At 36.6% G+C, this 27,059-nt stretch overlaps 1 protein-coding gene across 8 annotated transcripts in view; it reads left to right on the top strand.

Annotated features, from left to right (window-relative positions):
• PAM (peptidylglycine alpha-amidating monooxygenase) overlaps positions 1–27,059 on the top strand; it is a 170,364-nt gene that overhangs the window by 101,146 nt on the left and 42,159 nt on the right. For all 8 annotated transcript variants that reach the window (XM_067464524.1, XM_067464525.1, XM_067464528.1 and 5 more), the window contains exons 6-14: positions 129–214; positions 871–954; positions 9,644–9,692; positions 12,368–12,435; positions 13,283–13,363; positions 15,272–15,348; positions 18,800–18,903; positions 22,820–23,007; positions 23,513–23,584. In XM_067464524.1, coding sequence (XP_067320625.1) covers positions 129–214; positions 871–954; positions 9,644–9,692; positions 12,368–12,435; positions 13,283–13,363; positions 15,272–15,348; positions 18,800–18,903; positions 22,820–23,007; positions 23,513–23,584 — 809 coding nt within the window. The remainder of the gene's footprint in view (positions 1–128; positions 215–870; positions 955–9,643; positions 9,693–12,367; positions 12,436–13,282; positions 13,364–15,271; positions 15,349–18,799; positions 18,904–22,819; positions 23,008–23,512; positions 23,585–27,059) is intronic.

Raw genomic sequence — 27,059 nt, 5'->3', positions numbered from 1 at the left:
GTTATGATTGTAGTAATGTTTTCTTTGTAAATAAACCTGAATATTAATGTAGATTTACTGCTCAGTTGTTTAATAGTACTAATATGAGACAAACAATATGGAATATTTTATTTTTGTGTATGTTTCAGGGACTGCAATGGAGGAACATGCATGGATGCATCCAATATTTTGTATGCTTGGGCAAGGAATGCACCACCTACAAAATTACCAAAAGGTATAGAATCTTTTTTTTATGACATCCATTTGTGTTTGCACATGTGTGTGTAAAGTTTTAATTGTAATACTGCTTAATTGTAAATATACCTATTTTAATTAGCCATTTTCTCTTGGAAATACTGCCTTAATGGAATGGATGCTTTCATAGCACTACATTGCTCATCTGGGCAAATTTCTGGCCCATCCCGAAATGTATATTGTTTGCAAGCTAGGAAGTTTTAGTTTTGCTTTCTTCTTTTAGTATGGGCCTGAATGTATTTCATTCCACAGTGTTTTTGCTGTCTTTACTGCAGAAAGCGATACGTTTTATGGCTTATGAGTGATTGATTGCTAGTGAGTTTTATTTGGTTTGTAGCAGAACACTGTCAAGATTATTCTTTTATCTTGCATAACACCAAGTATGCATATTCCCATTGACAAGGAACTATGCCATCGATGAAAAACAAGCAAACAAGAACAAACAAAATCACTCCATGGACATAAAATTGGGATATTTTGTGTCCCTGCTTCTGTTTGATAATTCAAATAGCTCACTCTGATTTTAAGAATGGACTTTTAGTACTTCAGTTGAGATCCTTGCTTTGAGAACTTACTTTAATTAAGAAACTATTGTTGATAATTTATTGAATTCTAACCCCTCTTTTTAATGTCAAGGTGTTGGATTCCAAGTTGGAGGAGAAAAGGGTAGCAAATACTTTGTGCTCCAAGTTCATTATGGGGATATTAGTGCATTCAAAGGTATGTGTGCCTTTCAATTATTGCTATAAAATGTTATAAATAATTTAGAATGTAAAAATTAAATGAGTAACTAGTTAGTGGTGTAAGTTGCAACAGTCACAGCAGTTTAAAATCAGAATTACAATACTTTGATAACACATTGAATTTTTGTAAAATTGATGGGGTTTCTGGGTTCTGCCACTATTGATCATATAATCAAGAATGTTAACAGGGTCTATCTCCTTTTCATATAATTTCTATCCCTAAATTATTAATGAAGAAAATTGTGTGCTAGTTTCAAGTTGTTGTTTGCAGAATATTCTTGGCTGGTAATATAAAGCTTTCAATTATTTTACCCACACCTAAAAACAAATAATTTTGTTTATTTTCTTTGCCGAACATGAAAAAAATATATACTCAAATCAGGTTTTTTTTACATTGCATGACTTTTCTCAGAAAAGAAGTTATTTGCCTAAAATCACATTTTGTATGCAAACAAGTTTTCTCTGGTTGACCAGTGTATTGATGAATTGTCTCAGTCTACCAGTCTTCCTTTTTCATTAATGTCAAGAAAAATGGCAAATAATTTTATGTCTTTTCTTTAATCCCAGTAGCCCACAGGGATTTTGGAAAGGAAGAGAAATATAACTCCAGTGTGTTTCTGTGTTCCTCAGTGTTACAATGAACATGCATGTTGGTTATCAAGATCCTGGAAACAATAATATTTCTGTTTCTGAAACTCCTGCTTGCACTTAGGCAGAAAAAATGGGGGAGGCCTGGCTCGAGAGCAGTATGTGTGAAAAAGATCTTGGAGTCCTCATGGACAACAAATTAAACATGAACCAACAATGTGATGTGGCAGCAAAAAAGCCAATGGGATTTTGGCCTGCATCAATAGGAGCATTGTGTCTAGATCTAGGGAAGTAATGCTATCCCTCTATTCCACCTTGGTTAGACCACACCTGGAATATTGTGTCCAATTCTGGGCACCACAATTGAAGAGAGATGTTGACAAGCTGGAATAGGTCCAGAGGAGGGCGACCTAAATAACCTGGAGTCTGGAGAACAAGCCCTATGAAGAGTGGCTTAAGGAGCTGGACATGTTTAGCCTGAAGAAGAGAAGGCTGAGAGGAGATATGATAGCCATGTATAAATATGTGAGAGGAAGTCACAGGGAGGAGGGAGCAAGCTTGTTTTCTGCTTCCTTGGAGACTAGGATGCGGAACAGTGGCTTCAAACTACAAGAAAGGAGATTCCATCTGAACATTAGGAAGAACTTCCTGACTGTGAGAGCCATTCAGCAGTGGAACTCTCTGCCCTGGAGGGTGGTGGACGCTCCTTCTTTGGAGGTTTTTAAACAGAGGCTATATGGCCACCTGTCAGGGGTGCTTTGAATGCAATATTCCTGCTTTTTGGCCGGGGGTTGGACTGGATGGCCCAGGAGGTCTCTTCCAACTCTATGATTCTATGATTCTTTATCCCATCTTCCTAGGTTTGGGGAGAGGAAGGAATAATGCTCTGGAAACATTAGAGGGACTGAAATGGTTCTGTTTCATTTTAGGTGCAAATGTGTTCATTTCTCAAAACTTTACATTTTCATTGATGTCTTGTAGTACTTTTTTATAGCTCATACAGGGTTTTTTTTTTTAAAAAAAAATTAAATGTTCATCTAGTCTTTTAGATTCATAATAATTACTGTTTAAATTCCATGGCATTATACAAGGAAAACAAGCACTGATATTAAGCTTGATGAAAATTGATATTAAGCTATCTTCTCGATTGTGCTATCACATATCTTGCATTTGTTGCTTGGTGTTATAAAACATCTTGAGTACTAGTTAACATAAATCACACAGCTGGCACAGCATTGCATTGGGACATATTTTAATAATAATAATGTATTGAGTAATAACATTTAAAAATGTTCTAGGAACTGATTTTTATATATATTTAGGAACCCAGAGAGCATGTGTGGATGATGATAGCTGCAACCCACCAAGAAGTCTTGTTGCCCAGTGTTTCCTCTGTCAAAATGAATTCAGATTGTGCAGAAACAGTGCTTGATCCTTTGTAACACCCCCTTCACCCCTGGCAGTTATTTCTAAGGACAGTGTTTGCACTGGCAAGTTTTCAGCATTATCTTGAACATTTTGTCTCTTGACACATTGTTCTTTGTGGCGTGCTCTGTAAGTTTTGCACATTACATCCCTTTTACAGCATATATGATACCTTTCTTCCATAATAATCTGGCTATTTTTGTTCCAGTTGGAATGTTTGTACATTTCTTTGTTCTTCAGCTCCCATGCATTCATTTTCTGGTGCAAAACCCGTATGCTCTAGCAAGTAATCAAAAAGAAATAGTAAGGCAGACAAGTCTTTCTTCACAGAGAAGCTATGTAGCTCTCAGGGGGAAAACTCCCTTATTCCATTCTGATTCAGAACATTTCACAGATCAGAATGAGTGGTTTAAGTAGAGTAATATTGTATACTCTCTCCCTTTTTACATTGCACAATAGTTTATGAAGACTGCAAACTAAATTTCAGAGGTGTGCTGTAGTTTTGTGTCTGTTGCAGCTAGCTTTCACAAGTCCCAAGGCAAGGCTGCTTTTGTTGGTTTCAGGGAAAGGGAAGAAAGCTCAGAGAAGAGCACTCACTTGAGAGGAAACAAAACACATACATATATCTCTTAATGTGTACTGCTGGTCTGTGCTGCTGCAGGCTACTTCAGAGCAGCTGCTATAATAGTCTCCAGGGCGTCTTCCTAGTTGCTTCTTCCTTTTGTTCTCTTCTCTCCAAAGTTTTTTAAACCTCAGCTGGCAACAGGCAGTAGAAAGGAGCAGTGACCAGAGGGAAATGCTACTTTAGTATTTGCTGCATCAGGAGTCTTTGATGTGACACTATAGGAATGTTGCTTTATGACAATGTATGTGTTGTCATTGATGTTCCAGGTTTTGGTCCCATCTTCATCCCTCTGTCCCTTATTATTGAAACTGCAGTTCAGTTTCTGTTCTTAGTCTGAAGAATATGTGAACTGTAGCATTGTTATGAAAACGATGGTACCAATGTCTTTCTTTCCCAGCTCTGCTTAATCATTTCATTCCTCTATGTTTTTAATCTTGGTTTTACTTTTCCTTCTTACTCTGGTTATTGTTGCCTTCTCCTTCTCTTTCTTCCCCCACAATTCCTAGTTAAACATAGTTCTCCCTCTCTGTTTCTGCTCTCCCTCCACAACGCCTGTCTACACTTATCTTCTCTGTCAGTTCTAAGGTCCTCTCTTTGTTATCCTCTTTCTCCCCTTCCTACTAATTTCATATTCATAATCTCTTCCCCATCCTCACATCACCTAACAGCACCTTCTCCTTGCCTATTCACTCACTACCTTACTGTTTTTCTCCTCCTCCTCTCCAGCTCTTCTGACTATATATATTCATTATTGTCCTTATCATTCCTTTCCTTCACATCTCCATCTCTTTCATCCCAAATGAAACCAAGACTAAGATGTGCTTGATTCTAAGCAATTTCCATTTACAGTCTCCATTTAACTCAATAGCACATAGTTTTCAGTAAATATGCATAGATGGGATTTCCCTGTTGTTCTCTATTGAGTAGAGACATCACACTGGCAACAAAGATCCACATAGTTAAAGCAATGGCATTCCCCGTAGTAACCTATGGATGTGAGAGCTGGACCATAAGGAAGGCTGAGTGAAGGAAGATAGACGCTTTTGAATTGTGGTGCTGGAGAAAAATTCTGAGAATGTCTTGGACTGCAAGAAGATCCAACCAGTCCATACTTCAGGAAATAAAGGCTGACTGCTCATTGGAAGGAAGGACATTGGAGGCAAAGATGAAGTACTTTGGCCACATAACGGGAAGACAGGAAAGCTTGGAGAAATCAATGATGCTGGGGAAAATGGAAGGAAAAAGAAAGTAGGGCCGACCAAGGGCAAGATGGATGGATGGCATCCTTGAAGTGACTGGTTTGACTCTGAAGGAGCTGGGTTTGGTGATGGCCGACAGGGAGCTCTGGCTTGGGCTGGTCCATGAGGTCCCAAAGAGTCAGAAGTGACTGAACGAATAAACAACAAGTGTATTGCCCTGCTGGCCAATTGTTATCATCATCATCATCATCACCATCACCACTTTCCTGAAATATTTGGTGTCCATTGGTAGAATTATTATGACTGTTTAGTAGGGAAGAAGCATGCCATACCTGTAAAAAAATATGACCAGTGTGAGGCATTGGTCAATGGGGGGGGGGGGGGGGGAATCTAAATAGATTTGGATGGTATTCTTTGAGAGTTGAATATATTTGAAAATAAGGGTTATAGGTAATGGTACAAATAAGCCTTTCAATATTAGGCCTCATAAGCATCCAGCAATGTGAAATAGCACTGTCTCACTTCTAGTTCTTTTTCCTTTATATAGTTGGATGGTAATATTTACACATTGGGATTTTAGTGGCTTAAGCTGAGCTGTGAGATGTTAAAGCCATACAAATCCATGATGCATAACATGCTGTTTTTGTATCAAGGGATTAGTCTTAATAATATAACTTAAATGTGTTCCAAATTATACTTGGCATACTCTTAAAAAACAAACTGATTTTGAAAAAAGGAGTGTGTTTTGTTCTGTAAGTATACATTTTGGGTATGTAAAAGTATAAAAAGAACATTTCATTTTAAAAAAACATGAATTTTGCTCTTTCTTATTTTTTCAAAAACACATTAAGAATCATATCTCCAGGTTGTTCTTCCACATGAAGTTATATATAATGTACTAGAATATGACATTTCACATTAAAGCATTTAAGTAGAATGAAGTTTAGTTTTTACAGTTGTAAAATAGACTTTAGCACTTTCACTTTTTGTAGTTCTTAATATTATTTTAACATTCTGCTTGATAAAGGGCATATTCATTCTAACTTTAATGTGTAATATTTCACAAATGAGTAAAGGCTGGGAATTTTGTTTCTGTTGCTTCCATTTTGAAAGCAGCGATTCAAGTACAATAACCCTGATCTGTGGGTATTTCAACTTTGTAAACCTTTAATGTATCTTCTGAGTGGCAGTTACCATTTATTTTTCTCAGTGATCAAAGAATTAGGAACTGATATGCATATCACAATGGATTTTGTTATATATACTCTGCAATCCAGAAGTGCTATTAAACCACACTGGTAAGCACAGCTTCTTGTTTGATCTCTGCTGGAAACTCTGCATAGAAAATCAGCTTTGAAAGGAACCAGCTTCTGAGGGGGGATGAATGCATTTTCCTCTCTTTGCCACAGGGCAAATGGAAGCTAATAATTTATTTGTCCTGGAGCAATGTGTACTTGCTCTCTCGCTGAAATGCAAAATCAAAGGAATTATCCTAGACTGAGTGGCAAATAGGGAAGATGGTTTTAAGGTTGTGGGTAAGAACTGTATTGTGTTCCAGCAATCTGCTCAGCTGATGTAGCACTTGCCCAAAAAGGCAAATGCTGTGATCCCCATTTTCTGTCTTATCAAACCTGCCTCGTGGAGAGCTCATTAGACATGACCATTTTCGGAAAAGGGACGTAAAGGATAGAAAGTAGGTTCTTATGAAGAGAAATTCTGCCAGTATGAAAGGGAAGCTCCTGTTTATACTTCATAAATATTTAACAAAGATACTAATATGTTTTTCACAAGAACAAAATAGCTTGCCAGTTGATCTTTTATGCAGAACCGAAGGCTAGCTCGGATTTTACTTTTGCTTTAGCATAGTGAGCAATTTTCCTGAAATACACCGTGATACGAAATTTGAAGGAAGCATAGTAATTTTCCTTGGGTTTTTCCTAGTAATGTCTAGCTTATTCACAATATGCTTTCTGTTCACTTCAGATGCAAAGGCGGCTGTACTGTTTGGTTGACCTAACTGTAGGAGTTCTGCAGTCTAATGACTGTGGATATAGTAAGGACTTCTTGACATGCATTTTGCTGGAAATGAGTCTTTGGGGGAAATGGGTCTGCCCTGCTGAATGCTTAACTTCAAAAAATGCTGCATTCTACATCTATATAGAAACAGGAGTGGGCTGGACAGAATTTATTAAAGCAAACATATTCTGTGTTTAGTTTTGCCATATCTATGAATTATCAGTAATACGGCTGAGTAGGAACATAGTTTTACATGTAAACACAAACAAGCCAGCTCTTTTTTCATACCATATATAATGATTTCTCTGTTCTCTTTTGTAGTTAAGCCCTTTCTTAAAATTTCCTATTCAGGCTTCCTTTTTTCTGTATATCATAATATTAAAGCACATGACACAATCAAAACTATGTCACAAGTGAATGAATTAGAGATAACCTAACTGATATGCCAGCTCCTACACGAAAGGCAAGGCAAAATCTGAAAAGGTGGAGTACAGAAATGTTCGCCATGCTAAAGCTTCTCTTCTATATGACATTTGGTGCTCCTTAAGTACTGGCAGTCATCATTGAATGGATCTGGAAGAAATCTGTCCAACTTCAAGCTCAGCTAGAAAGCAAGTTGCCTTGGGCAAATTGGAAGCAATCAGTGTGAGATGTCTGCTTGTCTGTAAAATGAAAGTAATTACTTCACAGAATTGTTTAAGGATGAATAACAGAGATTACAAAACAATATAAATTATCTAAAGAAAGTCCTGCTTTTCCACATACCTTTGCATTTAATAACCCTCCCTTTTCAAAAAGAAATTATTGTTTCTATTCAATGTTTGATGTTTTGTCTTATGTCTAACAGGCTGTGTTTTTTATTTCATTTTAGTTTTTAAGTCATAATTCATGTTTATATGTTGGGTTGTTTAAATTTTGTTAGTATGGATGTATTGTTGTATTCGGGCATTTACTGTTTGCCTTTTATGTTTGGAATCCACCCTGAGGCCCATTGGGGAGATAGAGTGGAATATAAATAAAGTTGTTTATTATTATTATTATTATTATTATTATTATCATCATCATCATCTCTGCTTACTTCATTTCTGTCCCTGGCCCCTGTATTTTCTTATGATTCTCTAAATATGTCACAGCTAACAGAATATTACAACGTTATTAGAAAGGTTTTTAATGTTATATAAATATAGTAGTAGTTCAGGACTGGTTAAACCGAACTAAAGCTGCTTTTTCAAAAATGTATAGCTGACTGAACAAGTACATAGAAACAGGTTCATGTTATGTTAGAGTCTAGCATGATCTAAAATCTACAGTGGATTAACTCCAAACCATCTCTATACCTCTTGTGGAGATAGACATGAACCAAGTAGTGAATAGATGGTGGTATGAATATCAGTTGGTTCCCATAAGGAGTGCATGGCAACTTATCAAATGTCCATGGAACTATAGGTGTGCAAAATTCTATTAGATGTGTACTCAACCAACCATGGTGTTCATATTATGTAGACCACATATTTTGCTGGACTAACATGATCAAATTAGCTTCCTGGTAAATGAACGAAAAATGAACAGTGAGCTAAGTGAACAATAGATGCTTATTTTACCATTAATTTAGCAATAGACAATCAGACCATTCCCAATAACCCTGAAATGACAAAAGAAAACAAAGATGAGGAGTTCTCGTTCAATGAGTAAAACTGGGGGAGAATACTGGAACTGGTGAGGTGGCTTTTGGAGGGATACACATACGAGGACAAAGATAATTAAGGAAAATCATCATACTGTTTATGTTGGCACTAGTAGAGATTAATTTTGGATGTCGTATTGAGCAAAAATGAACTGGAGCCAAATTATGTAATGTTTGTAGTTGTCTTAAAGCACACAGCCCTCTGTAATAGAAAGTCTCTCTTCAAATGAAAAACACTTTTCTATTTGAAGCTTTAATATAAATGACTTAAATCACATTTTATACAGAACAAGAGCAAGATAGCTGTATTGGACCATTAGCAACAAGAATCACCACACCTCCTGACAAAAATGTCTTCCAAAAGCCAAACATGTGCAATACTTTATTAGGACTGATAACAATATGAACTTGTACAGATTCTCCAGAGTTCCTCTTAAGCTACATTGTACCGTAAAAGAAGAGCCTATCTAGCTTTCCACAAAATAGACTATGTAATTGTTAGGCCTATTAAACCCAGAACTAGGTAACTTTTGGTTTTCAAGATGTTTTTGGACTGTATATTCCATCATCAATCAGCGTTGGCTATCTTGGCTAGAACAAGTAATACTCTCAATTCAACACTTGTAGGGCTACATGCTCCCCTCCCCTCCATTCTGGAAAGAGTACAGGATACAGAAAGAACTAGTTCAGTGTTTGTTGTAACTGTATTTTTAGTGTCTTAAGTAGTATTCATTTTATGGCTTCATTTTTTTCTTACCAGGAGCAAACAAGAAATATTTCTTGAAAATATCTCTTTAAAATTTGACATGCACTATTTTTCCTTTCCCCCTGAAAAAGTCTGCTGTTTGGTTTTTAATATATAATCAGCAACTCCCAAGCTTCTGGGTGCAGTATATTAAGCAAATTGTTCATATTATTGCTTCACTGAAAGATATTCTGATGCAAATGCAGTGTCTTTATCATTTGCACTGCAGCGTGACTTTATAATATGCATAGAAAAACTCATTTGTGTTTGACACACAGATTGTCTAATAAGACATTTATGCAGAAACTACTTAATTATTACTCTCAAACAGTAATAGGAAAAAGCCAACAATTATATTTAACTACATTTTAATCTTCTGTGCAGATAAACACAAAGACTGTTCTGGTGTTACTTTACATCTGACTAATCAAAAGTAAGTGAATTTCCAACATCTTTCTTGTAAGTTGTTTTTTTTTTCCCTGATCTTCTTTTAGAGATATTAATGTGAGATTTGTTACAAATTTTCAGATGGAAGAGCAGCATCCTATTGTGGAACTTGATCGGATATTGTATGTTCATGAGGGAAATTTTACATTAGTCTTTTTAACTATCTGAGTTAAGTTCAGATTGACATTTTAAATGGACTTCTTTCAGATCAGAGAGAGATTTGTTTTAGTCCCACTGGTGTCGCAGACCCACATGGTGAGAACAAGGGAGAGAGGCTTCTCTGTGGCTGTTCCTAGCCTTTGGGATTCCCTCTCATGGGAGTCTCAGTTGGCCCCCTCCCTGCTCTCATTTTGCTGGCAGGCAGTGACTTTTTTCTTTGAACAAGACCAGTTTTTAATTAGTTATGGTAGAAGAGTCTTTTATCTTTACTATGCTTTGAACGTGTTCTTAACTGTTAAATGTTTTAATTTGATCATTTGTTTATTTTTAAACTTGTCCTACATTTTTGGCTACATTTTTTTTCAACTCAAATTGTAAGCTGCCTTGGTTTGCAGATAAAGGATAGATAGATAGATAGATAGATAGATAGATAGATAGATAGATAGATAGATAGATAGATAGATGATAGATGATTGGTTGAAGAAAGACAAGTCAGACAAAGGAGAAAAATGATTAATTGGATTTGTTTTGTCTTGCAAAAAGATGTTTAATATTTAACATATAGATGAAATGAATATTCAGAGCAGAATTCGCTTTACTACTTTTTCATGTAATTTTTCATTTTAAAATGCCCATCCTTATTTTACCCTCTCATGTATAATTTGACACTGTTGTTATAGGTATGGTTTTTCAGAGACCAGTTCTTTAATGTTGAGTGCCACTTGCACCCCTTCCTTTTCCTCTTCAGTAACATTTCCTCACACTAAAGCAGTACATTCATGTTCAAGTGGATTATATCATTTGCAGCTGTTCGATATCTCTTTGATTGCCATGGCTCCATCCTATATGTCCTAGGATTTGTAATTAGGTGAGGTACTTAGAATGTCCCCTCATGAACGATACCATACTTCTTTTTATCTCCATTGGTTGTTAATTCATTGAAGTAATAATTTTGATCAGATTTGTACTTTGAGTGAGAGATGGATCTGCAATAGCTTTTGGTGAAAGAAGAGTATATGCCTTTTTCTTCAGAATGGACCAAACTCTTAATGAAAGCAAACTTGACCCTCCACATTCACAGCTTAACATTTGTGGCATTGATTGTTCATGGATTTTATTACTATGTTCTCTCTAGGTCCTCCATGGCAACTCTGTAGTCATCTTCTTGTGGAAGTTGATCATAGAGTCACTCAGGAGAAGTGTTCTCTTAAGTTAAAAAAAATCAGCTTCTGCACTGCTAACCCCATAAAATAGAGGCTCTATTGTGTTCATATGGGATCATTTCTTCTCTCAAGAATCTCACATACTTCTTCCCAAATAGACATTCATTCAGAAAACTCAGTGCTGAAACAGATGATGGATTAAATGTGTGATTGCATTTGTCTATCTCTCCTGCCCACCTTATAAGGAGCAGTCAGGAATGGGGAAAGGGAATATGGTTCATAACTGTGGTCTTTCGGGACCCCAAACTTCCCTTCTGTCTTTTTGAAAATCATTGAAAAGGAAGCCTTGAAAAGTTAGTCAACTTGTGACCTACTCCAGGAAAAAATTGCCTTGCAAATAAAATCAAGGAATTAATGAAGCAAACAAATAATAGAGCTGCCTTGGGAGTTCAAAAATGTAGGTTGCACAAGTTATTAAAACAGAAAAATAATAGTTCAGTTTATAACCTTGCTCACAAATTAACCTGCAGGAAATGTGTTCTGGACCAATATTGTCGATAAAGACAAGCAATAAGCAATTGTACAGTATTATAAACTCTCTCAAATACTTAGAAAAAGTGTGGTTAACTTTCAGTCCAGGAATGTCAGTAGGGTTGTGCAAAATTTATATCTTTATTTTCAAACCTCTAAATTAAATGTAGCATTTCTTTCAACTATGAATGTAGGTTAAAAAAAACCACAGTAGTATTAGCAGTGCTTGTGACTTTTTCAGCAGTAGAAAATATGGATATTTACATATTTTGGATATGTTGAAAGATCATTTATGCTCATCACTATTTCAAAAATTGGAGCAATGTCCCAGGCTTCCCTAGACTGCATGAATATTCTTGGCTCCTCCCTCTCTTGAAGCTAGTTCATTTATAATTAAGTCAGGAATTGACTTGTTTTTTTCACATTACTACAGATAAGTGCAAACCAGGAACTGTGGCAATTTGAGCTTTTGTAGCCATCTTACTATAGCTGAGATGTGCAAATGCTCACTTTTGCACTTTAGAATAGAAGTCGGTAACATATGTCTGTTTCCTCTGACTTTTAGTAAAGGGGACTAACTCTGACTTTGAGATGACATATGCACAAATGACTCTGTACAATGCAATACTTCTTTGTAGCAGTTCATTAATTTGCACGATGCAGAAATGTGTATGCCAAACTAAAGGAAGATATGAATTTGAAAAAGTACTGTATCAATTCAAAATGTTATACTGATCATTGTTTTTCTTTCATAAAGATAAACTATATTTTTGACAATTTATTGATCTGGGTTTTTTTTTCTTTGAAGGCAGCCTATGATTGCTGGCATGTATCTTATGATGTCCATGGATACTGTCATACCACCAGGAGAGAAAGGTGAATGAAATAGCTGACCTTCCCCCCACCCCATTCTTTATAGCTTTCATATCCTACAGTACGATATAAATTCACAGACAAATATAAAACAGTCTGCACAGGCCACAGTGGAAACAACATGACTTAAATATAAATTTCAATAAATACAGTAGTAAAGAGAAGGAGTCCTAAATATGACATCCAACCAGAAAAAGAAACCTGTTATCAACATGTAATGAGAAAACCATATTACACAAACCTTGAAACTCAAAAACTTTTGAGTTTCAAGGTTTGTGTAATATGGTTTTCTCATTACATGTTGAGTCCCACTTGCCTGAAAATTTGAAATACTCCATAAACCATATTTTCCTCATCAGCCACCAATTTCTGCCTTTGAGGAAAGGGAGCTAGTTACCTGACCACCACCCGCTATTGACAGGCAACCCGATTGGCCACTATTTATACCCAGCTCAGAAATGTGATAGACTAGCCCCCACACCCATCCATCATCCACTGTATACATACACACATAGATATAGATATATGCAATAGAGGTATAACAAAATAAAAAAAGATTACAAAATCTGAAAAGTGTTTGTTCCCAAGTATTTTCAGTAGAGGAGACCCAAACTGTATTACTGAAATCTAATCAGTGTTTTAATATGATAACAGAATAGCTATTTACTCTCATTAGTTCCCATGTTGCAATTAAATATTTATGGAATTTAAAAATAACAATAATCTATGTTATTATTGCTGTGAATGAGCATCAAACATCCTCAAGAGTTCTAATTATTATTCTCCACATCAGTATGTTGATTTCATTTTCCTGATCTTTTTATCTATTGTTATCTCTGTTTTATAACAGCGGTTGATGCCGATATTGCTTGTCATTATAAAATGTACCCAATGCACGTATTTGCCTACAGAGTACACACCCATCACTTAGGTAAGCTTTTTTCAGTTATTGAAATTTGTCTTTGCTAATGCTTTTATGTTGTTTCATCCAACTATCTGTGTAGATATAGAAGGAAACACACTGTGTTCACTGTCATTCAAGTTAACTCCCATTATCTGAATGAAATATAGAATGACAAAGTTTGTTGATTTAAATCTGAAGAGAAGTATGGCAAGCAGAACTCTTCAATGTATGTTTCATACAGCCATTTTCAGAACTGTATTTCCTATAAATAATAGACTTGAGTGTTGGACATGAGTCTGGAGAACAGGACTCCAATCCCTGCTCAGCTATGGAAACCTGTTGGGTCACTTTAGAAAAATCACAATTTTTCAGCCTCAGAGTAAGACAAAGGCAAACTCCCCTTTGAACAAATCGTTCCAAGAACACCAATGATAGGTTTTATGATATGGCTGCTGTAAATAAGAAATGAATTGAAGAGACAAAACCATGACAAACATAAGTTATGTTCTCATGCAGTTCAAGTATACTAAGTGCTCAGTTTAAAATGTGCAAACAGCAAGCTAATAGACGTTGATGTAAATTAGGTATTTTGCCAAGTATCCTGAAAATAGCCATACTTAGGAGTTAATGGTTGGCACAGAGGTTGGCAACCATTTTTATCATGAAAATCAATTAAATTAAGCAAATATGTTAAGCAAATTTGCCAATTTAATGATAAATAAAAAACAACAAGATCGAGCTGTTGCTGTGTTCACAGTTTTGGGACCTGGTTTGCTACTTTTACCCCCTGCATGGTTAGTTATGCTGCAGAAGGGAGAGAGATTGCCCTTTAAGTTTCACTTGCAGAACTCCAATTAATTAAAACAGTTTCCTGGTAGATTAATCAGTTAAATAGTTAAATATATTATAAGATCTTTGGGGAATTTTGGATAATAGGATGTCAGTCTTCATATATTTCATTCGTCCAGTTCTGTCTGTAACAGTCGGACATTATCTTGATAAATTCCTACTCTCAAGAATACTGTTTGCATAGCTCAATTTAAAACCTCTCTGATAAATATATTGTTGAAGGCTTTCATGACCGGAATCAATGGATTGTTGAACGTTTTCTGGGCTATATGGCCATGTTCCAGAAGCATTCTCTCCTGACATTTTGCCTGCATCTATGACAGGCATCTTCAGAGGTTGTGACTGCCATAGATGCAGGTGAAACATCAGGAGAGAATGCTTCTGGAACATGGCCATACAGCCCGGAAAACTCACAACAACCCATTCCTTATAAAGTTTATTCTCACAAACAAAACTTCCTGCCAACTGTTGTAAGTTGCAGCCCCTCTAATTGTGAGAAAGTTATTAATAACTGCAGTTTGTAAAAAGCATTCATGGTTTGTGACATTTTCTGTGCAAATAAGCACAGTTTAGGAGACAACCTGTTTTCTTGTGAAGACTATCATTTCACATCTGCTTGTGAACACATCATCTTCTGTGAAGAAAATAATATTCACAAAACCAAAAGGTTTCTATCCTGAAAATAGATTTTTTGAGAGGAGGGGGTGAAAAATGTTATTATCTTCAACAAGTCCTGATCTGCATTTATTGAGGTTGTTAAATACATTCCAAACAATGAAACCTCTCATGTTCCAGAATTCTTCTCATCAGGGTTTCCCAACACTCAAGAAACCTGTTTTCTTACAATTCTCCTATCTTAAAAATAGTTCTTAACAGTGGAAAATTTGAGGGGGGCGGGCATGATAAAGACTTTTAGTGTTTTATTTTACTTAAAACAGTATCAGTAACAAATTTGATATAATGGCATGCAGTTGTTTCTTTTTCTAAACATGAAAATGTGAGTGGTATAGTTCTCCCAGACTGAAACAAAAACATTCATTTACCAAACCTGTGATATTTACAAGGTTGTGATTTTTCTCCTTGTAGGACAAGTAGTAAGTGGGTATAGAGTTAGAGATGATCAATGGACACTGATTGGCAGGCAAAGTCCACAACTGCCACAGGTATGTTCACCTTGTGATATGGGGAGTGAATGGGATTGGTAATATGCCACATATTTCAGTATATGTTGCATAGTCTAAATCAATTTCTTTATGTTTCTAGCAACAGGATCTTGAGAGTAAGTGGACAGCATGCAGTTGTAGACACTCTGGAACAAAATAATGTTTATGTTAGTTGAGTAGACTATATGCACCTAATGAACCAACCTGGACATAGCATATTATTTGAGAACACAGAAATGCTGGACCACTCGAACAACTACCATAACAGGATACAAAGAGAACCATTGAAATCCACAAGCATGTGGACAATTTCAACAGAAAGGAAGAAACCATGAAAATGACAAAATCTGGCTACCAGTATTTAAAAAAAACTCTAAAATTATAACAGTAAATAAAGAACAAAACTCAAACACAGGGGAACTCCAGAGAAGAAACAATCAGGAACATTAATCATGTCTCAACAAAGAATTCCCCAGGCAGTAACAAGGCACACCTAAAAACTATCAGGCCATCAAATGCTAATCAAGGTAGCCAATTGAAACATTCACACCTGGCTCCAACAGACAAGAGTTCTTTCTCCCAGCCTGGACTTTCCACAGATATATAAACTCAATTTTCCTAGTTTCCAACAGACCTCACAACCTCTGAGGATGCCTGCCATAGATGCAGGCGAAACATCAAGAGAGAATGCTTCTAGAACATGGCCATACAGCCTGAAAAACCTACAATGACCCCTTTGTTTCTTCATTTATATAATATGGACAAATAACAGTGGTTATTGGGAGCAAACTAAGAACTGTAACACATCTGTGCAAGTGCGCTGAGCAAGTCTCCAAGAATAAAGGGGGCAAGGGAGAACAAAGCTGGAAGAAAGCAAGTTAGCTTCAGTATATAATGAAACAGTTCATGAGTCAGAGCAAATAAAGAACTACACAGAATGGTGAAAGTGCAGTAGAGGAATACTTAGACTAGCATATGCCAACTACTGACAGCTTTCCTGAGAGAGGGAAGAAACTCTCATATTGTTTCACATGCTGCTTTTGAAACTTTCTTTCAAGTGTTTGTACATTTGGGACTAATTTTAAAGAAAATTAGTATATCACAGTAGCCACTGTCCCCACCCCCAGTTTTCTCTCCCTCGTCATTCTTTCTTATGTTTGTAATTCTTGGGATACAGAGAACCCATAATTGGCTTTCTTACAACCAAATTGACCATCTATATATAAAAAAATGCTCTGTGCATAATGAGTTCCTTAAAAACAAATGAACCAATGAACGAAATCACACCAAATTTGGCAACAAAACATCTCACAACACAAGGAGTGACCATCACTCAAAAATGTATGATTTTGTCATTTGGGAGTTGTAGTTGCTGGGATTTATAGTTCACCTACAATCAGAGAGCATTCTGAACTCCACAAATTATGCCATTGAACCAAATGTGGCACACAGGACTCCCATGACCAACAGAAAACACTAGAAGGGTTTGATGGGCATTGACCTTGAGTTTTGGAGTTGTAGGTCACCTACATCCAGAGAGCACTGTGGACTCAACAATGATTGATCTGGACCAAATTTAGCATGAATATTCCATATGCCCAAATATGAATACAGATGGGTTTGGGGAAAATGGTCCATGACATTTGGGAGTTGTATTTACTGGGATTTATAGTTCACCTACAATCTAAGAGCATTCTGAATTCCACCAATTATGGCATTGAACCAAATGTGGCATACAGGACTCCCATGACCAACAGAAAATACTGGAAGGGTTTGATGGGCATTGATCTTGAGTTTGATAGTTGTAGTTCACCTACATCCAGAGAGCACTGTGGACTCAAACAATTATTGATCTGGACCAAACTTAGCATGAATATTCCATATGCCCAAATATGAACACAGATGGGGTTTGGGGGAAATAGACCTTGACATTTGGGAGTTGTAGTTGCTGGGATTTATAGTTCACCTACAATCAAAGAGCATTCTGAATCCCACAAATGATGGAATTGGGCCAAATTTCCCACACAGAACCCCCATAACCAACAGAAAACACTTAAGGCCACCAGTCCAAATCTCTTCACCAGAGCAAGAAAACGTAATCAAAGCCCTCCTGACAAAGAGCCATCCAGCCATAGATATTGATAGATAGATATGATTCACACACACACACACAAATATAGTATCATATATTTGAAAGGGACCATTAAAGAAGGACTATGATATGTTGCATATTCCAGAGTAGGCAAACCAGACACTCCACATCAAGACTGAGAAAGAAACAACAAGAAATACTGTTTACCCACAAGCATAAAGAAATTACATATATTAGAAACCGACACTTTCTCATTATTTTCCAGATCACCAGACTGGGCCACAGCAACGCGTGGCAGGGGACAGCTAGTAGTATCTAAAATGTTGAAAAGTGCTCTGATTCAGAGTAATTAATGTACTCATTCTTCTGTGCACCATTTTGGAACAAATTAGAGATATAAACCATGGCAGCTTCAGCGATCAAAATAGGATTTGCTTTACTGCTTGGCATCCCTTTTATTTCAATTTTGGTAAATAAAAAGGAATATGATGAGCACCTCAATTATTGCTGAAAACATCACAGAGTAGAGAGAAACATCAATGCATCTTTATAGAACTCTATAAAATAACATTGCTGACAACATTGTGTATTATGTTTTACAATTTTCTTGTCTATTGCTTTTAAATATGAATGGAGAAGCTAATCTTTCACTCTAGTTTTAAATTTATATGATGTCTGCTTCTCGGCACCACTTTCTGAAGGAAGGGCATTCTCTGATCAGTTTTTGGCTCATGAAGAAGATGTTGTGCATTGATTGTATTTGCATGCTAAGGATTCTTGAAATCCTGTGTCATAAAGCAGAACACAGTCTGTGGCTATTTGTCTAGTAATCCAGGCTTAAGAAGTTCAGCAAATCCCATAGCAACGAAGATGACCGGCATGGTTTGTTTTTGTGAGACTTTCACAAATGAAAAATCTATGCAAAATAAAAAGTGCATCTCTTCAGACAAGCTTCAAATAGTTCATAGCTTGAATTGTATTGGTGGGGAGAGGACTAGAGAGATTGCTGTATGTAAGAATAAAGTGCTCATAAAATTTTATTTTAAAAAGTCTTGTAGACTATGTCTTCCTCAGAACATCTCCATTAAAAATAGTTTAATTTAGTGACAATTTTTTCAAGGGGCATTGATAAAAATAATCATTGTAGCCTTCATAACATCTTTAGCTTAACTCTCCAATTTCTCTTACTTGTGGAACTTAGATAATTCTGTAAGGGTGTCTTCTGAAAAAAAGAAAGTTTAATAATAGATATGCCCTTGGGATATATTCTGTAAGTCCATGATTTCCAATCAGATGTATGGAATAAAATCTGTATTGTGCTAGTCTGAAATGTTTGTCCTTTTCTATTTTCCTTACCAGGCATTTTACCCTGTAGAGAATCCTGTAGAAATTAAGTATGGAGATACTCTGGCAGCAAGATGTGTTTTCACTGGTGAAGGGAGATCTACAGAAACATATATAGGGTATCTATGTTTTATTTTAATTTTCTTAATAGTTGTACCTAATATGCTTTTAAGAGCTAAGTTATGATTAGCTGTATATCAGAGCAGTCAAAGGAGAACATGTTGCCAATTTAAATCAGTTTACTAGAGAAGAAAAACCTGTTTTCTGTATTTTGTTCTGAAGACAGCACATTATCTCATTCTAGTTTTATTTATTTATGTATTTATGTATTTATTTATCTCCTTGCTAGCATATTAAAAACAAAACAAGTCTGGCCCCAAAATGGAAATCCTAAAAAAAATCGTGATAAAGAAAAATACTAATCCAAGAGTGCAGACAGACAGATGCTGAAACTGAAAGACTATCCTTCTTGGAAAGACAGAGACAAGTAGACTGAGAAAAAGAAACCCAAAGAGTGAAGTCCCAGATAATAACTAGATCACCTATAACTCAAGTGGATCAGTGGTTGGCGTTGGTCATGCCCATTTCTTCCAGAAAGTTAACCATAGGAAATACAACAAAAAATGCCAAGGCAACTAAAATCAAATTAAAAAGTTTTATTTGGCATAAATTTTTGTGGATATCTATCCAATTTTATTGCATCACATTCCACAAGGGAATGAAACACTTGGGCAGAAAAAAATGTTTCACATTACTGAGATAGCTAAGCAACTTCATCCTAATTGCCTATTTCCCCCCATTCATAAGAAAGGAACTCAATGTTCTTCTGAGCTTAAGAAAAGATTTATAATGCAGTGTTAACTGGTATTGTTTTAGCGGTGAGATTATTGTTAAATATACGACATTTTTTAACTTCCAGTACCACCAAATATGCCATGTTTGAAACATTGGCAATGTTTGATGCTGCTGGTATGTGTAGGTAGGTTGCTTACTCCACAGCTGCACTTCTATGCTTTGCTTACATTTAAACAGTTGGATGTTCTCTGGCAGCTTTCTAAATCAGGTGGTGGGAGAAGAATACAAATTAAGAGAAGATAATATAAAAATAAGAGTTTATTGGAGAGTGGTAGCTTTCTGTGGTGGTCAAGAGATTCCATATTATCAAAAGGATGAAATAGTAATTTTCTTTCTCGAAGGTCTTTTTTTCCCTTGACTAGTGTCGTTATTGTTGCTATGGTGAATAAATGAATCCTGCATGATGCCACCGAGGAAAAAGTCAGCATTGACATCTTTGGAAGCTGCAAACAGTCCACCCCCACACCTTTGTATTAGGGGAGTCTGAATGACTTGATTGTGAAAACTAATTAGAAAGAAAGAAAGAATAGAATTTCAGGTCACTTTTTTGCGTTTGTTAGAAGCCTGGCTTTTACCTAAGACAGATAATCCAGACAAATATTGCATTGAACAACCACAAAAGAGTGCAGTGACAACTTAAAGATGAGACGCTTTTATTGAGGACTTTCATAGACTGCAGTCTAGACCTCCCTCCCCAGAAATATCTAAAAATAGAACTTGCATCAACACAAGCTTTGTGAAACAAATGCTAGGTAGATAGAGCAATATAGGCCACTCATTTGAGCAGTAACATGTCATTTTTTCTTATAAATCAAAACATCTTGTTTAACTTTTTAATTGGTTATGACAGTTTTAAATCTCTGAATGATGACTACATTTTAGGTTTTTGTCTTGTGTTTTTTCTACTTTTTATATAAAATAAGCTTATGATGTAAGTTGCGTATGGTGTGGAGCTTACATCACTTAATTTAAAAGAATTATGCTATCCATTGTATTCCCTAACATAACACAACGATGCTCAGATCTATACTTTGTGGCCTGATCGTGGTGAAGGGGCCAGGGAGCATGAAGAATCTGGCAACCATTAAATAGAGCCCTAAATTAAAATTGTAAATTATTAATGACTTGTAAATGGAATACATCATTTGGGCTAGGGGGAAAATCTTCAGGAAGGAATTAATACTTTATAGTGTTGTGTTCCCTGTAGTGATTTTGAGTATAGTCACTAAGCACTGCTGACTTGCTATTTTCAGTTGTGTCACTAGAAATTAGTGAAATGGGTTATGAAAGTTTAAAGAAAAGGCTTAATGCATGTATGTAGTTAATTGTCAAACAGCTAAAATCCAGTTCAGTTGCACTTGTGTTAGAAAAGGGTAGATCAACTACAGTAGAGTCTTGCTTATCCAATCTTCGCTCATCCAACGTTCTGTATTATCCAGTCTTCCTCCCTCCCGGATCCACAGCTGTTTCTCTAGACAGCACCACATAGCGGGTCTCTCCATGTGCCAGCCGCCTGCTGGGAGGGGCAAGATGCAGCCGATGCACTTTTCCCATTGGGCACAGCGTCCGGCCTGCACTGGCTGCATCTTGCCCCACCTGGCAGGTGCCCAAATGCACGGAGGCCTGCTGCACATTGCTGCCTAGAAAAACAAACAGTGCGTTGCTATAGTCAATGTCTTCAATACATTGCAATGTTTTGGTGCTAAATTCGTAAATACAGTAATTACTACATAACGTTACCATGTATTGAACTGCGTTATCTGTCAATTTATTGTAAAACATGATGTTTTGGTGCTTAATTTGTAAAATCATAACATAATTTGACATTTAATAGGCTTTTCATTAATCCCTCTTTATTATCCAACATTTTTGCTTATGTAACATTCTGCCAGTCCGTTTATGTTGGGTAATCAAGACTCTACTGTATTACATTTATGTTTAATTACCTATTTCATTTAAGCCCTTGCATTAAAAACCTTACCATAAGGGAGCTGAAGGATGCCATCCATTATTTTCCTGTTCTCAAATTGTCCATGTTTGAATTTGAAAGAGAAGGAGAAAAATGTAGGAATTTTTGAAAACCCATTTTCCGTTTAGTTCATCAAATACCTTCACTTTCTCCCTCCCTTATAAACTAATTTCCTTAGTATAACCTTTCATTAGCTCATTGATTTTTTATTTTTTTTTATTTTTTGCGGATCCCAACAAAAGCCTCAGGGTTAAAAGTTTCAGAATTCAGTTTCCTAGATAAAGAGCTTCCCTGTACAGTCTGGTATGGAACTCAAGAGAATAATCAAGATGCAGGGAAGTCCATTTCAAGTTGTCTTACGTACTTTGATTTGGAGACTTAAACATTCTATTTTCTTTTCTCTGAGAACCCAAGAGAACTAGAGTACTAGGAACTAAGAACTAGGAACTAAGAACTAGGAACTAGAGTACTAGGAACTAAGATATTTAGGTTTTTAGTAATGAATGGTAAAATTTGTGTCTCTATTCACTAATTACTGTCTTGATTATGAAGTTAAGCTGATGCAGAAATTCCAACATAAATCTTATTAAGTTATTATTAAATTTTATTGAGCTGAAAGTTTTATTGAAAATGGCCAAAAAAAAAAATCAATAGAAAACTTCCAGCTTAACTGATACCTTAATTTATTTTATTTCCCATACGGTATCTTATAAAGTGAAATTCAGTGGGACAACACTATAGCTCTGAGAAAGGGACTCAGAGTAAGCCACTCTGAGTCCCTTTTGGGGTGAAAAGAGCAGGATAGAAATATAGTAAATAAATAGTTAATGCGCTGCGTATGCATGAAAAATTGGATGGTAACTAGAGAGTTTGCAATGAAGGGAATAGTTTGTTATTGCTGGTTCAGTTGCAAAGCATTTTTTAGAATTTCTAATATTGTTAATGAAAACCATGGAGACTGGTGTTCCATAAAGTAAATGCTATGCAAACAGCTGAAGATAATGGCCTTTTTATTCCAAGAGTCTTATGCATTTTTAATGTGGTATGCTCAAAAAGCACTGCTGTCTAACCTTTTATCATTTGAAATAGGATTGTGGTCTCCTACTTTCACTTTATGACAATCTTGCTAAGTATCTTTAATCTATATCTAAAACTAATGCTAATCATAATTGTTTGTATGTCTCTGCTCTCTTTATTGGATTTCACTTTAGAGGCACAGCTAGTGATGAAATGTGCAATTTCTACATTATGTATTACATGGAAGCCAAACATGCAGTCTCGTACATGACCTGCACACAGAACATAAATCCGGAGATGTTCAAAAATATACCACAAGAGGCAAATATTCCAATTCCAGTCAAGCCTGATATGGCCTTGATGGGCCATGGACATCATGAAGGTAAAAAAAAAAACCCCTCTTTGCTGATACAATTGTTTATTTTAAAAAGTTTTTGCAAGGAAGTAGAGACATTCATTTTAAATATGATGATCCCTTAGTTTCCCACAAAAATAAGCATGTGTGAACTGAGTTACAAATTATTGTGAATTTTACTATATTTTGTCTTTAGGTTGCAGAAAATAAATGGGTGTTATAGTAGACCAGCTCATTGGTTTGGTGCCAAATTTTGGTGCAGCAGTTATGTGATTTTGGAGTGGAGCAAGGTATGCTGTATGAAGCTGAGGAGGAAGTGGCCATGGGCAGATTCCTGAAAACAGCATTTTCTTCTATGTAGCATGGGAAGAGGGGTTGGCATGGGAATAAAGGACAGGAGAAGTTTGCTTCCACCGTTTTATATACCTGCGCCTATATTCAACACATTGAAAATCATTTTAGATACCATTGTGCACAGGTGTATGAATTTCTTGCCAATCTAAAATTAGATTTCATCCACTTTCTTTTTCAGAAAGCAGAAATGGAGATACAGGTTTAATAATGCAGCAGCCTAAAAGAGAAGAGGAGGAGGTTTTAGACCAGGGTATGTGCAATATTTATCTCATGGGCATTTTACACATACACACATTTGAATGTTTGATTTCATCAGTAGTACCCTGATTATCTTTAGATATATTATGATAGAATTGAAGCTGTTGTTCTTTCTGCTAACTAGCAAATAAATTCATCCTTGCTTCTGCATTGCTGTGCTTTACATAATAAATGATTTGAGAGGAAATAGTCAATTACCGGTCTCTAACCTTGTAGGTAAATTCATTGCCTCATTTAATCTCATTTGATTTTCCTGTTCTCGAGTTAATTTGCTTAATAAAACTGTAATTTTATTTCCTGTGTACAGTGTCAGAGAATAGAATTGTGATAAGCAGTTGTGTTATTTGTTTAGTCTTTTTTGTTCTTAATTGAAATTTCACAACAAAAGTATCTCACTTTAACTGAGGAGTCATCATATAGAGCAATCATAAGAGCTAAGAGTCTTTTATCTATGTTGGACTTCAAAAATTTCCTCCAGAGTAACTCTCGGCTTATAGAGTCAAAAGCAGCGGACAGGTCTATAAAAGCAACATATAAACTTCTGTTCATTGAAGAATATTTGTCGATAACATGCTGAAGAACAAAGGCATTGTCTATAGTGGAGTAGCCTTGCCTGAAGCCTGCTTGTTCTTCTTTTATTATCAAATTATTTTCAGCCCATTCTTCTACTTTGTCCAGTAGGTATCTTGCGTAGATCTTTGCTGCTATGTCAATAAGGCTGATTGGGCGATAATTCCTAGGGTCAGCTTTAACTCCTTTCTTCAAAATTGGCACTATAATGCTTAGTTTCCAGCCTGATGGAACAGAACATGCCTTATTTATATGGTTGAATAAGCCCGCTAGTAGTTGGGCCCACCAATCTATATTTTGCTTGAACAGTTCTGGTGGGAGGAAGTCTTCACCCGGGGCTTTGTTTGTTTTCAGCCTTGTTATAATTGTTTTCACTTCCGCTGCTTGGAGTGGTGGCCATGGGGGAAGGGGATCTGTTCCTAAGATTGATTCAATGCTTAATTCCTCCCTTTGGGACAGTGGTGTATTGAATAGTTCCATATAAAAGTCTTCCCATTGGGCCGCTGGAATGGGTGATTCAATATCAAATCGTACTTCCTTTAATTTTTTGGCTACGATGTCCCAAAAGAAAATGGAGTTACGTGTGGAAATTGTCAGTTCAAGATCAACCCATACTTTCATATTATAGCTCTTCTTTTTATCTGCGATCAGTTTTTTATATTGCCGTCTAATTTTTAACATATGGGCATGTGTATCTGAGTTGTGGGAATGTTGGAGTACTCTTATAGCACTTTTCAGTTGCTTCTTTTTTAGTTGGCATTCATAATCAAACCACTTGTTGGAATTCGAAGAGGTCAGTAGTGGTTTTTTATTGGATGTCTCCGTCAGAACCCCCTTTAGTCCATTAACTAAAGAGTTATAAGCATCAAAAACAACCTCAATATTATTTGTCTCCAACTGGATTTCTCTTTTAAGAAGGTCTACTTCTGACGAGTCCATGATGTCCTTTAGATGGGTTGGATTAACAAATTTCCATCTAAGTCTTTTATTATATTGTAATTCCAATGTCTGGCTCTCCTGATTGGTGCTAAGTGTGGGCCTTCTAAGGTCAGTCTGCAGTAGGCATCTCACTGTCACAGGTTGGTGATCGCTATCCAATCTGGGAATAACTTCCAAGGGAGTAAACGCTGGTTGGAGATCCCTGGAAACGCAAATGAAATCTATAGCACTACTGGCGTTTGCTGAATGGAAGGTGAATGGGTATATAAAATCTTCATTTAAGCCTCTAAGGATCGTGAGGTCGAATTTGTACAGAAGGGCCACCAATGAAACTCCAGCTTTGTTTCTTTGACAGTCACGGGACCTCCATCCGAAGTCGAATAAACTTGCATCTGGGGGGATGTTGCTAGCTGATGCAATCTTCAGTTTGGAGTTGCCCAGTCTCGCATTGAAGTCACCCAGGATGATGGTCTGTGCTGCCGGGAACAGCACATTAATTTCCTCCAGCGCCCCTTCAAGAATTGGCCATATATCCCGTTTATCTGACTTTGATGTTGTAGGTTGTATGTAAACATTTAGGAGGATGATAGGTGGACTCCTTTTTGCCAAAGGGGCAGAAATATTTGTTAATTTGACTGTAAGGATGTTATTACAGTTTGTAGTACTTTTAAGTGAGATTTCTTTTCCCTGCCAACCTAATGCACCTTTGATTAAAGTGGCAATGCCCCCACTAGGTCTACCGTATTTTGAAAGTTTCATGGCTGGTTTGGACCAGGTTTGAAATCCCGAGAGTTGGCAGATTTGTTCATCTTCTGTAATCCACGTTTCCTGGAGTGCAATAATACCAAATTGGGACAGGAATTCAACAAATTTTAGCATGGGACATTTGTTCTTCCATCCCGCTATGTTCCATGATATCACTCTGAAACTCCCTAGTCATTCCTGAGTTTGTATTTGGTCATCTGCATCCATGATTACACAACCATTTTTTGGGTGGAATTTGGTCCCCTTTGCTGAACTACGGGACCATGTTTGGGATGTCTTACTCCTTGTGTTTGCACCCACCTCTTGTAGTTGTTGTGTAGATGGTAATAGGCTGTTTGTGGTGATACCATTAGAGCTTGAATGTCTCAACTGAGTATAATTATCGTTTGGGGACTCTGATGTTTCTCGTGGGTTTTGTGTCATGTCTATGTTATTAGTGTTCATTCTATTGCAAAATGGGTTTGGTGTTGCACTCATTTCCCCATTTTTGCTTATCTGACCATCTTGGACCTGTCTGTGCAAAGTAGTGCTGTCTTGGTTTGGTGCGTCCTCCTGATTTATGCCCTTACAGCTTAATATTGGATTTAGCTGTTTCATTCTGGTTTGTTTCCTTGAAAACAGTGGTCTAAAACAAACGTCCTTGTAATAGCGTACGGGGAAAATTCCCAGGGTGCTTAGGAATGCCTTCTTCCTCAACAGTAATCCAGGAATATAAGCGTGTTTGAAATGGAGTGACACCCTTGTGAATTCCCAAGTACCCATCAGAGGCTTGACTGCTGTTAGAGATGTATTCCTGCATTTCAAAATCTCTCTGATATGGTTGTTAGCTTTGTGTACAGAACTCCAGATGGGCAGTGCTCCATTAAAAGGGTAAATATCTAATACAAGTACAAAGTTTTGTATCATTAAACTGTTGCCTTGTTCCTTCTGGGCCCGTTTGTTTGTGTCCATAACCTGATAAGGGTTTTCCCCATTTTTGGCTTTCCCTCTTGCAGTCTCTGCTGCAGGGAGTTGCTGCTTCCCAGTACTGCATAGGGCCTCTAGTATCTGTGATTGCTTCTCTGATTGCTTTGTAAGTAAATCCAGGATCTCTATTGCTTTGGAGCTCAGGAGTTCAAGTGTCTTTGCCATTAGAAGACATTGCTCAGAAAGCAATGATAAATCAATTCTGTCCTCTATGTGTTTTGGAGCTT

The sequence above is a fragment of the Anolis sagrei genome, chromosome 2, assembly GCF_037176765.1.
Source record: "Anolis sagrei isolate rAnoSag1 chromosome 2, rAnoSag1.mat, whole genome shotgun sequence".
Lineage (NCBI taxonomy): Eukaryota > Metazoa > Chordata > Lepidosauria > Squamata > Dactyloidae > Anolis > Anolis sagrei.
The sequence above is the reverse complement of the archived record's forward strand: the minus strand, read 5'-3'. Positions and strand labels throughout refer to the sequence as shown.